General features: G+C 43.8%; 1 protein-coding gene across 1 annotated transcript; it reads left to right on the forward strand.

Moving 5' to 3' along the window:
- The first annotated feature begins 13,669 nt into the window (after positions 1 to 13,669).
- Positions 13,670 to 14,925, forward strand: LOC115137705 (DNA-binding protein inhibitor ID-1-like). The gene is made up of 2 exons (XM_029674033.2): positions 13,670 to 14,177; positions 14,396 to 14,925. The coding sequence occupies exons 1-2, from the start codon at positions 13,821 to 13,823 to the stop codon at positions 14,429 to 14,431; spliced, it is 393 nt and encodes a 130-aa protein (XP_029529893.1). The 5' UTR covers positions 13,670 to 13,820; the 3' UTR covers positions 14,432 to 14,925.
- Positions 14,926 to 16,395: the final 1,470 nt, after the last annotated feature.

Here is a 16,395-nt window from a genome sequence, read left to right on the forward strand (position 1 = left end):
TGTGTTGTGTTGGATTTGCCCCAAACATAACCCTTTGTTTTCAGGACAAAAAGATAATTTCTTTGCCACATTTTTTTGGAGTATTACTTTAGTGCCTTGTTGCAATTGTTGCTTAAAAGTACCCCACAACAACCAGTCCTTATCCCATTAGCACCTCTCCTGTTCCCCCCTCCTGTCTCTGAATCTATCTGTGCAAATCAGATCAGCAGGTCCGGGGCCAGGTGCAGCCCAGAGGAAGTTAGCACCTCCTCAACCATGCCAACACACTCTATTTACATGCACAATGCATGCAGGTTAATTAAGCAAATCTGTGAGCACAGGTGTGTTTGATGGATGGGAGGAGGGACACACTGTTGTGACTGGAGCCATTTATACATGTAAAAACGTAAAATGCTTGAACCTGTTTGGTTCAATAAACATCTTTGATTCTAGCTGTCTGCATTTGGGTCTTATCCTGAGTTCTGATAAATGGCTGTGATAGGAGAAAATTGAGGATGGATCAAAACAATGTAGTTACTCCACAAAGAAGGTACAGAATAGAAAATATTGAAAAACATGCATCCTGTTTGCCAATAGGAACAACAGATGAAGCCTCATTGTGTTACTGCTACCGATGTGACCCATGTCAGGCATAAAGTCTCATGACTCAACTGGTGGATCGTACCCTCTAATCAAACCATTTCTGTTATCCTCCTTTTTACTGTAAAAAAAAACAAAATCACAAAAACAGCCACTACCTCAAGCTAGTAACAATTCTATGAATAACGCATTCATACATCTTGACCGTGGGATTATAATATTTAGGATGTTATATTCCATGAACAAACTCATAAAAAGATTCATATGAATCTGCCTCTCAATTAATAAATAGCCTAAAATGGGGAAAAAACTTTAAACGACATTTGGGGCAATTTGCGCCTATATTTCTAAAACGTGCATCGGGAGAGGCAGAAGTAGGATGACGTCTCCATCAACCAGATACAGAGATGATATCTGTACAACCATTCAACCACACACCCTCAATGAAGGCTCACCTGTTTTAAGCAAAGAAATGAAAAGCCATGAACTTCTCATATCAGAGTTGATAAAAAGTAATCTATTGTAATCATCATGGTCAGTCTTCCAAATTTGCTTCAAACACAGATATAATTTTGGTGTTTTGAGTGTGAGACATGCAGTCATAACTTTTGGGTTTGAGCATTCCAACAGGCACACAGTACCAGCCAAAAGTTTGCACACGCCTACTCATTCAAGGGTTTTTCTTTATTTTTACTATTTTCTACATTGTAGAATAATAGTGATGACATCAAAACTATGAAATAACACATATGGAATCATGTAGTAACCAGAAAAGTGTTAAACAAATCTAAATATATTTTAGATTCTTTCAAAGTAGCCACCCTTTACCTTGATGACAGCTTTTCACACTCTTGGCAATCTCTCAACCAGCTTCATGAGGAATGCTTTTCCAACAGTCTTGAAGGAGTTCCCACATATGCTGAACACTTGTTGGCTGCTTTACCTTCACTCTGAGGTCCAACTCATCCCAAACCATCTTAATTGGGTTGAGGTCAGATGATTGTTGAGGCCAGGTCATCTGATGCAGTACTCCATCACTCTCGTTATTGGTCAAATAGCCCTTAAATAGCCTGGAAGTGTGTTGGGTCATTTTCCTGTTGAAAAACAAATGATAGTCCCACTAAAGCGCAAACAAGATGGGATGGCATATCGCTGCAGAATGTTGTGGTAGCAATGCTGGTTAAGTGTGCCTTGAATTCTAAATAAATCACTGACAGTGTCACCAGTAAAGCACCCCCACACCATCACACCTCCTTCTTCATGCTTCACGGTGGGAACCACACATGTGGAGATCTTCCGTTCACCTACTCCGCGTCTCACAAAGACACGGCCGTTAGAACCAAAAATCTCAAATTTGGACTCATCAGACCAAAGGACAGAAGGAAAAGCAGCCAACAAATGCTCAGCATATGTGGGAACTCCTTCAAGACGGTTGGAAAAGCATTCCCCATGAAGCTGGTTGAGAGAATGCCAAGAGTGTGCAAAGCTGTCATCAAGGCAAAGGGTGGCTACTTTGAATAATCTAAAATATATTTTGATTTGTTTAATACTTTTTTGGTTACTACAGGATTCCATATGTGTTACTAAATAGTTTTGATGTCTTCACTATTATGCTACAATGTAGAAAATAGTACCAATAAAGAAAAACCCTTGAATGAGTAGGTGTGATTGTCACGACTTTGGCCGAAGTTGGTCCCTCTCCTTCTTCGGGCGGTGTTCGGCGGTCGACGTCACCGGCTTTCTAGACACCACCGATCCATGTTTCATGTTCGTTTTGTTTTGTCTTGATTATTTACACACCTGGTTTCCATTCCATTAATTATGTTCATTATTTAACCCTCTGATTTCCTTCTCTGTTTTGTGCGTTATTGTTTGTCATGTGGGTTCTCGTTGTTCGTGCTTTAGTTTATTGTATATGTTCCTTGTTGGAATCTTACCATTTATTGAGTAAATCTTGGATTATCACTCAGAACTGTGTCCTGCGCCTGACTCTGCATTTATTCAATTTTACCAACGGCCTCACAGGGATACTATTACACAGCAAATACAACGCGTTAAACTTTTGACTGGTACTGTAATTCACCACAAATTTAAGATTTAAACAACAAAGCCCAATAATATTTGAAACAATCTCTGTCATATTCTGAAAATAAGTGCACCTGGCTATCTACACAGAGCTGTATTTGGCCATGTATTTTATTATAATCACTTAGTGATGGTACTTTGGGTGGCTATCACGTGTTGTTTCAGTCTCATTTTCAAGTTAGCGCTGTGATCACCTTGCCATCGCGTTCCAGAGGGTTTTCACTCTCTGCACAAAGAGAGAAGGGCATTAGTCCACAAGAAAGACCAGCTTTGGCTTCCTAAAGAAAGCAGAGGTTTAGCTCTTTCACTTCCATAGCATTGTTATGCTAAGGGCGGCTTTAGAATAAAAAAATGGACCATTAGCATCTGAAGAAGACCCAACATCTGAGAGAAACATGTCTTTAGGGCCCACAGAAAAGGATCCGTCCATTCTCTCACTCCCTCTCCTCTCTTTCTCTCTCTCACTCACTCTTTCCTCATCTCTCTCTATTCGAGGTTCATTCTCTTTCTGTTTTGGCGGGAGGAGGGGGTTTGGTGAATTCATCTCTTGGATGAAAGGTGTTATTTTCCATATGAATATCTATACTCTATTTTGACTTGCATATAACATTTGTTTCCACTAAAATGCCATTCACTGTTTAACACTGGAGAGTCATCATAACTTGTGAGTAGAATCAATGATTCACCCTCCTCACAGAGACATGATATTACCATGTTGTAGTGAAGATACAGGTGAAGCCATATGAAGAATGTGTTAGTCAGTAGAGATCGATCCATGATGGGCCTGTTCAACGGGTTGTATTTGCTGTGTAATATTATCAGTACCAGTCAGTAGTCCTACACGGGTAATGTGTATCATTCCACAGGCATCATTAGTCCATTAGGCCTGCTGCAGTAAACACTGTGGTCATGCCACTGGCTTGTGACCTGGTCTGACTGGGTATACTCCTCCAGGATGGGTGGGAGTCCAGAGGCAGCTGTGTGATGAGTCACGGCTGCTGCACTCACACGTCATCTGGGGAGGAACGAAGAGGCGTTCCCCTGGTCCAGAGCAGGCAGAGTCCTCCAGACCTAGAAATATACTGTATACACAGAGAGCATGTGTGTGTGGAGACACACACACACACACCAGTCTTGTACAGCTAACCTTGTGGGGACACATTTTCCCTAACCCCTAACTCTAACCCTAACCCGTACTCTTACCCTAACCTTAACCCTAAACTTAACGCAAAACAATCATCTTAACCCTGACCCTAAACCTAACCTTAGCTACTAACCCTAAACCTAACCTTAGCTTCTAACCCTAAAACTAACCCTAGCTCCTAACCCTAACATTTAACATAATTCTAAACCTAACACAAATTCTATCCTTAACCCTAAACCCCCTAGAAATAGCATTTGACCTTGTGGGGACTAACAACATGTCAGTTGGTCAAATTTTTGTTTGTTTACTATTCTTGTGGGGACTTCTGGTCCACGCACGCACGCACGCACGCACGCACGCACACACACACACACACACACACACACACACACACACACACACACACACACACACACACACACACTAGAATCTGGAAAATAAAAATGATGGATCATTATCGGTATCTATGTGATGAAAGTACTATCATCGATGTCACAAGCTGTGTTTTTACACATAGGGCGTGGTCCGGCAGGGTGATTACAACACTTACCTGAGGCCGTCAGGTTTCTGTGGAATAGAGAAGATTATTAAATGACATGCAGCACAGGCAGATTCGGGGATGAGGGCATGAGTAACGCCTGCACCTGCACCTACTCAGGGTGTTTCACTGGAGCCAGGACGGTGAGAGAGTGGAAGGGGAGAGGGAAGGACGAGAAGGGGGGGTGAATTTTCAAGGACAGGGAAGATGTTGTGAAATAATATTGCGCATGTGGCTGGACAGCTGCAGAGGGAGTGAATCGCTCCATGTGCAAGAACATGAGTCATCAGGAGAGTTCCTCTGACCTAGGCTCAGACTCAAATCTTTCCCACTTCCCCCCTTCTCTCCCTCACTCCATCCATGCCTCTCCCCCTTTATCACAGGTGCAAGTAGGGAAGTAAGCCAAGAGATTACACACAACACACACACACACATTCTCTGCATCATCATGAGATCATGTAGCACATGTGACATACTGTTCAGAGACTTCCTTCCTGCACTTCAACCACAGGTGGCTCCAAAGCAGAGCATTCCCTAGCATGTTGTTACTGATGACTGATGTTTCACTGCAATAGATAATGGAAGTGGCCTCATCGTCTTGGAAAATTTGAATCATCACAATGTTGCATTACTCATATGAATAAGTATAGTCTTCTTCATATTATTTCCAGCTCAAGTGGATCACTTTGCGATTGTGTTTAGGTTCAATACACCAATGTTTGTAAAAGTGTCACACAAAAACAATGAAGGTTGGCTGAGGCAAGTCGTAGTGGGTGGTTTGGATTGGCACACTCCACTGATCCTGTTGTGTTACACACTACACTGTCATTCTCCCAGAGTAAGATATGGGGAAAGCGATCTGTGAAATCTGTGAAACTATTTACATTGACACCCCCCATACCCCCTTCGTTTTTACACTGCTGGTACTTGCTGTTTATTATCTATGCATAGTTACTTTACCCCACCTACATGTACACATAACCTCGGCTAACCTGTACCCCCGCACATTGACTCAGTACCGGTACCCCCTGTATATAGCCTTGTTATTGTTATTTTTTTTATATATTTTTTTAACTTTAGTTTATTTTGTAAATATTTTATTAACTCTATTTCTTGAAATGCATTGTTGGTTAATGGCTTGTAAGTAAGCATTTCTCCCACCTGCTGTATTCGGCTCATGTGACAAATTTAAATTTGATGTGATATGGGGAAAGCGATCTGTGAAATTCCCATTGATTAGGGAGGGACACCTCTTCACAGAAGGCTCACAGTGTCTCTGTCAATCATAACTACAACTTGAATACATCAGGATGCTAAACCTGCCCTCCAGGGCAGCAGGCAGCGTCATACGACCATGATGAGGCCTGTCCAATATTAGTCTGTGTGGTCCAGCCGCAGGGCCCCTCAGTGTCCCTCTCCTGCTTGTCCTCCTTTGATATCAAGAGTGGTGGAATGGAAGGGAGCGGTGCAGAGTGAGGGGTAAGGGGACAGGGGGCTCTCTAGTTGCCAAGCGAACACCATATGGGAAGCTCACTGGTGTTACTGGGAGCCCAGGACAGTTCCCAGAATTCACATGATAATGAAGCGGAGGGCCATTCAGAGCGCCGACCTAAAGCTGTGCCTAAGAGCTTTCGGTAGCCCCCAGCAGCCTGTAGCCTGCATACCCCGGGCCCAGCCAGCTTTTCTGCCAGGGACAAACCACCTGTTTGATTTTCCCAGGGCCTGCGAACGATAGAGGAGTGGAGAGGATGGAGGAAGAGGGGGAGGAGGAGAAGGGCCTGCGAAGGAATGTCTCCCTCTCATTCGGTCACTGAGTGTGTACTTCCAATACACTTCCTCTTTATAATCCTACACTCCTACCCTCACGTGCACACACACACATACACATACACACTGGCGAGTAAAAGCCCAGACGCACACACACCCCTGCTGACCCACACACACCCTCTCTCTCCCCTTTGTTAACTCCCTGAAACAATCCCAGGGAGAAGAATGAACTTTCAAACTAGGGCACCTTCTGCTGCATTTAGTTTCACACAAGCGGATTCCTGGAAGTGGGTCCTGGCTTTGTGAGAATCAGGGCGATGTCCTAGCTGAGCGTGCCTCAGACAACGTGGGAAACACAAGAGCATCATCAAGGTGCTGTTGCAGTGTGACTGTGAGAGTGGTGCTATGGCTAAGAGAAAGGGGGAGACAGGGAAGAACAGGGAGTAAGAGGATATTAGGGGAGGGAGATGGGGGAGACAGGGAAACAGACTAGTGTCTTTAGACGTTGAGGGAATGAGGCCGTAGGGAGGGGGGATAGGGGGCTTGTAGGAGAGTCTATGTTTATGTGGTGGGTACACTCCTTTATCGTGAGAATACAGCCAACACACAGGGACAAACAGGACAGAAGGGCCTGATGAGTCCTCCTTTAATGTCATCAATTAGAGGGCAAAGGTTGTTCACAAACCATCATAACTGTATCACTATTAAATCATTATAGAGTAATATGTTAAACTGTTATTACATTGGTTTTCATTGTTGTAAAACATCTTAAGAGATCTTAAGAGTTGCCACTAAAAGACAAATCTCATAGCCATGATAATTAATGACGACAACATTTCTTTGCCTCAAGTTGTCCTGAAGAAATATTTGGTTGTATTGTGTAATCAAACAGAGTAGCTCACTTTCTGTGGGCACAGGTGTGTGACTGACTGACTGTGTGTGTTGCTTAGTGGACACCTACAGTTTCCTACGTGGAGAGGGCAGGGCGGGATTCCTTTAGTCTAACCTGAAACGGTGCCTTTGCCGGGGGCTAAACACCTGCACTCCACTCCCAGGCTGAGGGCGAGGCCTATAATATAGGGCACTGTGCTGTGGTATCCCACGTCACACCACCTCACCTAACACTGTATTTTGTTACTGTGCTTCCCACACTGAGGGTGTTCTTTCTAACACTGTGTTCAGGGCAGGTAGAAAGGGAAGCCTGCACAGAATACAAAGCAATAATAAGAAAGCAATGTAGGTCTGTTGACTATAACTCACGCTCACACCTGTTTCTCTTGTGCCTCCTCTTCAGAAAAAGGTGGAGGATGAATGGAATGGACGTAGGATCTCCAACATCCAATACCATCATGACTGGGATGTTCATTCAACATAGCTTGGATAAACAAAAGCAATAAACAAGAGAGGAAACCTTGGCCCATCATAGCCCTTTCAGAAGTGTAGAAATGTCAAGGGCCTCATGGGAGAGAAACAAAAAACCAACACCCAAATAACCTGATTATATACATGCCACAATCTGTTCACTGTCAATGGCAGAGCTCATTTGTCAAGCCATCCAAAAGGTTGGTTCTCAGACAACTCGCACAATACCCACTGACAAACAGGAGGGCTCTCCTTTTAGCCGAGCCTGCCACCGGGAAGCCGATCTGAAGTATTAATCTTTGGGTGGAACAGCGGAGGAGAGGGCTCAGCCTGGCCCAGCCATTGTCCCCAGGCCTGGGCCCTCTGAATGGGGCTTTGTGAGCTCCCCAGCTGCCACTGTCCAGGCTCCATCTTTAGGGTTTGGCTCCCATGTCCCCTGGCTGTGCTGACTGGAGACCTCTGTGCAGCTGTGGGGATGTGTGTGTGATAGAGAGAGAGGTCAGGTGACTGACTGTTTGTCACACAAATGAATACACAACACAGCCTACACGGAGGCACTCACGCATCATCTGAAAGCCAGGCTCTCTATGTTAAAAGTTCAATATTCTCAATTATGAGTACATGCCTATGTTACTGAAACTGGTTTTGAAAAGCCTCAGAGACATTAACCCCAAAACATTTGATCTAATTTTGAATTCAATGTCTTGATGCCTCCTCCACACATATCATCTCTGTCATATCATTTAACATAGATATGACAAGGTCCCAGTGTGTAGGCATGTAGCTATATCAGTGGAGGAAAAATAACCCAATTTTCCTACTTGAGTAAATGTAAAGATGCCATAATAGAAAATGACTCAAGTAAAAGTGAAAGTTAGCCAGTAAAACACTACTTGAGTAAACGTCTAAAAGTATCTGTTTTTAAATATACTTAAGTATCTAAAGTCAAAGTAAATGCTATAAATAATTTCAAATTCCTTATATTAAGATTTCCATGAAAACGTTTCCATAAAAAATGTTAGTTTTTTTTAACGGATAGCCAATGGCACACTCCAACACTATGACATTATTTACAAACAAAGCATTTGTGTTTAGTGAGTCAGAGGCTATAGGGACGACCGCATCCTTGATCCTTCTCTTGATAAGTGCGTGAATTGGACTATTTTCCTGTCCATTCGAAATGTAACAAGTACTTTTGGAGTAAAAAGTTTATATTTTCCTTCGGAATATAGTGAAGTAAAAGTAAAAGTTGTAAAAAAATATAAACAGTAAAGTACAAAAGCCCCAAAAAACTACTTAATTAGTACTTTAAAGTATTTTTACTTAGTTACTTTACACCACTTAGCTAGATGACTAGGAGCCATCCATGTCCAGTTGAATGCGCTATGCAGCCTGAGGTAAGGATGGGCTCTGCTCTGGGGAGGCAGAGGAAGCTGTCTGGTTGAGCTGATGATTTTCAGCAGCAGCACTTTGTTTGCCCTTTATCTTCCTCCCTGCTGGTGGTGACAGCTGCCCAGCAGCAATGGGCCCTGGTCCCCACAGTCCTCCATAGTCCTCCCCCTGCTGCCCAGCTGTGAACAGCTGGTCCCCCCTAACGGATCCACTGGACCTGGGCCCCACTGTCTATGTGTCTGTCTGTGTGGGGGCCATGTAGGCCAAACACAGGCCCTATTCACAGATAGCATAGCAGACCACTGGAGGAGCTGCTAATGACTAGGCCTCATTAGGAAGACATCACAGTTTCTAAAGAGGTGAAACCATTGTTCCCCCTAGAGCTGCAGGGTCGCATGCAGTACAATGGATTGGAACACCTTATCAGGTTTATTACCTATGCTCAAAACAGAACACAGAACAGCACCTTCTCCATGGAGCACAGTGCTGTGAACCAGATTCACTTTAGAGAGGCCAATATGTTGCAGATGAGCAAGAGGAGAGATAGGGGGGGGTCCAGGGACAGAAGGAACTCTGGCATTATTAGATTTGCAGCAAGCCATAACACTGTCTCCCATTGTGTGTCCCTCCACCAATGCCCTCCCCCAAACCCCTGACCGTAGAACACTCCCCCTCGCTAAAACTCTCTCCAGGCAATTGCCAGTGGAGTGGAAAGTATTCCAGAGTACAATGCCGATGCTCTGAAAGGGTGCTTTTGCATGCCACCAGTGCGCTGTCACCAGCAGATGGGGAGCTAATTAGAAGCCATTAAAGGGCTTTGATAGTGTGTGTGGGAACCAGGCGGAGGCAGGGGTTAGGCTGGGGTCCGCTGGTCCCACTGTGAATGTGCAGGCACACAAGCTGCTGCTGGCTGCAAAGTGCCCAAACTGTGCTTGTCCCTGAGTGTGAGGGAGAGGGTAGCCATCCCCAGTCCAGGGCCAAGGATACAGTCCAAGACATCTGTGGGACTGGATGGATCTCTATTGTGCAGCACTTACTATCAGTCTACACAACTCTTATATAATCTAGAGAGTTGCCAGTATCAAAGTCCACAAGACTGCTATGATAAACAGCTAAATATAGCCATACATACAGTGACCGTTCAGACGCTCCAGACCTTTCAGCAGAAAGCCGGTTCTGCTGATGACACATCTGTGAACAGGGGCTGCCCTGTCATTGGACAGGATGTGACCGAATCCCCACGGCCAGGAACTCATTAGAGGCCAATCTCCCCAGGGGGACACCAGGGCTGACCAGGCTAGAGCAGGGCAAAACAGAGCAAAGCAGGACAGTCACCACAGGGAACAGGAGGGAACCAATAAAAAACAAACCCAGCCCAACCACCCCATCTTGCAGCCACTTATTATCATCTTTATTTCCCCTGCTCCTAATGTGTCTCAATCACTATCAACAGTACACATTTGACATTGACTATCAACCACCATGTATACCTGACACCACACCCCACCACTCCCATATGAGTGGCGATGCTCGTCTCCACACACCTGCACAGGTGTGATCATTATCGACCAAACAGGAAGAGCCAGACTGGGAATTGCAAACTAATCCCACAGCTGCAGGAAGATGGTGTGTGTGTGTGTGTGTGTGTCTGTGTGTTTTTGTTTTACTATCCTTGTGGGGATCAGAAGTCTACACAAGGATAGTAAAACAAGGAGAATTCAGACAAGTGGGGGAATTTTGCCTGTCCCTACAAGGAAAAAGGCTATTTTAGGTTTAGGGTTACAATTAGGGTTAGGGTTATAATTTGGGTTAGGGGTTAGGGTTAGGTTTAGGAGTTTAGGTTTAGGGGTTAGGGAAAATAGGATTTTGAATGGGAATCAATGGTTTATTCCCACAAGATTAGAAAAATAATGTGTGTTTTGTTTCTTCTCAATTAAATTACATCATAAAATAAATTCCACTATATGATGTCATGTTATATGTTTGAATGATAATCGTTAAGTGTGAAGTCTACAATCAAAAATGATATCCCACATTATTGTTGACTCCTAGAATTAGAAGATCCATGTTTCAGGAAGCCCTATGAGCAGTAGCTATTGTTCCATGGTAATTATAACAGTAGCAACAGGGTTAATACCGAATGTCCTTTCCCCTCTGATCTCCAGCTTTCCCCTCTGATCTCCAGCTTTCCCCTCACTACATCCTGCACTTCGCTTTTGTGGAACTACTTTCTGTAGCAATAAAGAGGGTGTATTAGCCAATACACTTTCCCTGTCCAAATGGCACAATTTACTACAGTATAGTGACAAATCTGTGGGGAAAAGTTTCTGTTCTGGCACAAACTGTTGAAAACACTGCTGCACTGTACACAGTGTTCCTTCTAAGCAACAGACTGCAACTGTTGCATATCAGCCTTTTTGATAGATGCTCTAATAGCATGTTTACATTGATACGTTCAGAATACAATGCACAAAGATTAAATACAACGTGGGATCAGATTTTTACTATATGTCATTAAAATGAATTTGGCAATTAAATGCCTGTTTGCATTTCAGTATTAACTCAAATGAATGAATGTCCATGGAAAACAGGGTTTGGGGTAGTTGGATGGTGGTGAGGGTCATTGCCATTCTGTCAGTTAAAATCAGGAGCTAATTTCCTTCACTTTTCTTTTCCCTCATCTGTTTCTTCCCTTTTCCCTCTTTCCTCTCTCTGTCCTTGCCTTGATGTGCTGTAAACAGGCTAAAAAGGGCCCAGCTGTGTAGAGTTATTGTTGGTGTCAATAGGAAGTGCTGATAGCTTTTGCAGCTGAACAAAAGCTGGATGAGGGGAGTGGAGGGGCGCTCCAGACACTGTGGCTCCAGCCTAGATTCTCTCCCACAATCCCTTCACCGCACTCCCATTGTTCTGGCAGCCGGCCCTCCCCCTTCCCCCCTCCGCCCTGTCAGCTGCAACCTGGGACAGAGTGCAAAAAAATACAATACTAAATTACGTTTAAGACAGTAGGCTAAAATTATTTTAAACGGACTATTTTCTGCTTTTAATTCATTTTTTCCATAGTTTTCCTAGTGATATCTAGGCTAATTTGCATACATATAGGCTAATTTCAATAAGTCGCTTCTTCAAAAAGTTTATTTCAATTTTATAACTAAACCCATTGCTATAGGGTTCAACAGAAGTGAACTATTATCATTTGTAAGAACAAAGTTAAGGAACTTTTTAAAACTTGCGGCAGTAGCTCCTACATTTGTTTTAAAATGTTGCATATTATATCATTGTATAATACTTTTTGATATAAACTTTTCTTGGAAATTCCAGCTTTTAGAAAAGCTGCATGTTTTATATAAGATGTTGATTTTAGGAGACATTCACATACAGCCTCCATAGAGTTTCATGTGAAGGAATGCTGCCGCAATTTATCCTATCAATTTGCGTACAAATGCGGTACAAATGCATGGTTTCACTTTACAGCGCTCGCTCTTTCTCTTTCTTATTCGTTTCCTAAAATACTATGCTTGAGTAAACTGGCGAGAATGACGGTTTGCAGGTGTGCGGGGCGGTAATCTCATCAAAGTGATTTAAAGTGATAAATTAATAATGAACTCTGATGCCAGTTTGTTCTCAGGGTTTGCGCGTGGTTAGTGCATTATGGGATCCTTGGGACGTCCATAGCCTAACCATAACTCTTTACCTAACCCTAATCTTAAATATTTGAAATGTCAACGTCCCAAGGATTCGAAATAGCATGGACCGTTGGCGCTCTACTCAGGTGAACAGTGGAGTGCGAGCCTGTTGTTTGAGGTCTCCATAGCGACCGCCCGCTCGGCGCCAGGCTGACAGGCGTCAAGGCTCCAATGAATGGGTGACGTCACGGCGCTGGCGCCTGCCTGTCTGCCTTGGCTTGTTTGGACAATCTGGGGAAAGATTCAGAACAGAGCAATGCAATTTCAATGTGCACACAAGGCTGAGCACACACGGAGAACATGTGAAGGAATCCGTGAAGTGGCTCACAGGGGCTTCCCTCATGAGAGGAAAAAGAGAGTCTGTGCTAAAAAGTGCAGTTTGTAAGTATAAAGAAAGCTTGGTGTGACTTTTAACACACATTCTCAGCCAGCTATGGTGAATAACGGGAGAAAGTGCGCCAAAGACAGACATGTAGGCAGGACCTATAAATACATTTTATAATAAATAATAACTAATGCTACACTAAATTGTGAATGTTGTTTTCCCCCTTGTGTGTAAAGTTCTGAATCATAAATTGCACACATGAGTGTTATAGATATAGAGCTAATTGTTTGAATGGACTTTAATCATATTACACCATACCCAATGGTAATAAACCAGTTATTATTCATAGTCTGAATATCTCTTAATTTATTGCACCTTTATAACGTGGTCATCTAAGGTGCCCTCTAACTGTTGGGTGGGCAAGTCTCAGGCGCTATGGTTATTATCACCAGCCATTCATCCCATCCGACACACAGCACATATACCCCCATATCCATACACAACACCAACCCTTCAGTGTCCCCAGGCACTCTACACCTGCAGAGTCCCCAAGCCATGGCCAGCTGGATTCCCACATAGGCCCATCACCCGTAAAAATACACATTTGTTTCCATTTGTAACGCCTTCTCTCAAACATATTCTAAATCCTTAAAATCAGGCGCAGGCTCCCATTGGCTAAGAAAACAGTTGTGAAACGTCCTAGCACTAACACGGCGGCGCTTATAGGCCCTCGCTCCGCAAACAGGACAAGTTTGGGCACGCCCCAAAGTCCCAGTCTTATAAATTCAAGGCGGTACACTCGTGCGTTGTTGAGAACTGTCAACATTGCTGAGACAATATTCCCATTACTACTAAAAATACTGTTGGAGCCTTTGCTAATCTCTATAGCTTTTACACACCATCTTTTTATTATCTTTCGAAACTACAGCTACACCTTCAGCCAATATGAAGGTTGTCGGACCTACCTGCGCACTGAAGAGTAAGGTTGGCGGCGAGGACATGGTGCGGTGCCTCGCGGACCAGAGCCTGTCCATCTCCAAATGCAAGATCCCGCTGCTGGACGAGCAGATGACCGTCTTTCTGCAAGACATGAACAGCTGCTACAGCAAGCTGAAGGAGCTGGTACCTACTCTGCCCACCAACAAGAAGGCCAGCAAGGTGGAGATCCTCCAACACGTCATTGACTACATCTGGGACCTGCAGGTCGAGCTGGATGAACCGGAGAAGAGTCGTCAGCAGAGCAGCGTGCCCCGCACACCTCTGACCACCCTGAATGCAGAGCTGGCAAGCATCACTGTCGAGGTAAATATCACTCTGACATGCCTTTATGAGTTTCTGTAAGAGCTACCTAGTGTCTCCCAATATCTGACCCAACTGTTGGAAGTAGCCTAAATATGAATAGTCTGTAGCCGTGCGTAAAGTTGGTTTATAACAGTGAATAAAGTTATGTTGCATTGAAACTAGTAGACAAGTACTTTCACAGCAAACACGGACCTAACGTTTGTATCTTCTCTCTCCAGAATGGATGTTCGGATGACAGAATCATGTGCCGCTAGACCTCTCGGAGCATCGCCCCTTGTATCGTTCCAGAGCGAGCACCACGAAGAAAGAACAAGGTTACATTATGTGACATTCGATCACAAACAAACCTTGAGCCAAGTAGGGAAGTTGCAAACTCCCATGCTAGAAAATACTTTTGATGGACATTCTCAAGAAGAGGGGAACTGTCACTCAAGGCATTCGATCCATCCCGAGGTCTCTGATCTCATGGCGACTAGTGGGTCGTAATAGACTGTGTTAGTCATGGGACCATGGCAGTTACTGCAAACAGCTTCGCCTGTTGTTGTGAAAGACAACGTTTCTCTTACGTTTTGTAAAACATGTATGAAATTCAAAATTTTGTAAAATAAAATGTATTCATTTTCTCAGTATCCTGAGCGACAAAATGTATTGTATATTACAATGCCACACTATGTGAAAAATATTGTTGTTTTTTTACAATGTACCTTCATGGTGTTTTTATTAAAATAAGGCAATTATTTTAAACATGGCTTTTGATGTTTATGGTCTGTGTGTGTGTGTCATATCATTACCCCATCACATTTACAGTTAGCCATTATGCATTTACTATAGTGTTTACAAGTGCACATAAGATGATGTACAGGCTGAGAGAAGAGGGAAACAAACATTCCCTGAACTGTCATCAACTATTCAGAATTAGCTGTCCCAGCTCCTGAAATGAAATTGGACCACCGCTGGTAGCCTACATAATGACTTAACAGTTAACTTGTACTTTGCTTTTATATGCTTCGTTAACATCAAATAACACGGCGAAGTCTTGAGCGTTGAGTCAAAATGTCTTGACGGTATTGACAATGATAACTAGCATGCAGAAAATATGTGCGGAATTGTATAAAATGTTATGCACTCACTGTCAAAACACATTAGGAAAGGTATAGGCAAGTATTCTGTCTAATCAGGAATTCATCAACAATAGATAAATTGGGATATACTATAAAACACTGAAATCAATAATTGTGTTTTAGTTCAGGATCCTTTTTTATTTCGGAAATGCAGGGGTTAAATCGGCAATTCTTTAAAAGATTTATTCTGTCTCCCCTGGTGCAATGTTTTTCCCATTTCCCTGCGGTGCGATGCGCACAGCTGCAGCCCCGGCGTTCTGAGGCACGGCCAGTGTGTGATTGTGTTTGTGTGATAGCTTTGTGCCAAGGGCAGGGGAGGGCGACGGGGCCCAGACTGAGCGGCGCCTCCGCACACCTGGGGAAGTTCAGGTTAAATAGCTCCACATTCCTCAACACACAGCTGATTGAAACATTAACAAACAGTACTCCACGAGCCAGGCCGCAGATGGGACGGGCGCTCTGCCAAGCAAGAGACTCGCTCTCTGTTATAGATTATATTCCCACACATAGGAGACATACAGCTATTAATATATACTTTTCACTTCTTTATTTGTGTTAAGAAACATAGAACTAAACAAGTGTGACTATTTAAAATGAAATATGTGTGTTATGTAGGTCTATGCTTAGTTGTGGATTAAATGCCAGTGTTTATTTTTTATCTTACCCCCTTTTCTCCCCAATTTTGTGATATCCAATTGCGATCTTGTCTCATCGCTGAAACTTCCAAACTGGCTCGAGGTCAAGTCATGCAACCTCTGAAACATGACCCGCCAAACCGCGCTTCTTAACACCCGCCTGCTTAACCTGGAAGCCAGTTGCACCAATGTGTCGGGGGAAACACCATTCAAGTGATGACCAAAATCAGCCTGCAGGCGCCCGGCCCACCACAAGGAGTCGCTAGAGTGCGATGAGCCAAGTAAAGCCACCTCCCCCAAAAACCCGGAAGGCGCTGGACCAATTGTGCGCCGCCCAATGGGTCTCCTGGTCACAGGCCTGTTGTGATACAGCCTGGGATCGAACCTGGGTCTGTAGTGACGCCTCAAGCACTACAATGCTGTGCTTTAGACCGCTGCGCCACTCGGGAGGCCCCATATGCC

The sequence above is a fragment of the Oncorhynchus nerka genome, linkage group LG2 (assembly GCF_034236695.1).
Source record: "Oncorhynchus nerka isolate Pitt River linkage group LG2, Oner_Uvic_2.0, whole genome shotgun sequence".
Taxonomy (NCBI): Eukaryota; Metazoa; Chordata; class Actinopteri; order Salmoniformes; family Salmonidae; genus Oncorhynchus; species Oncorhynchus nerka.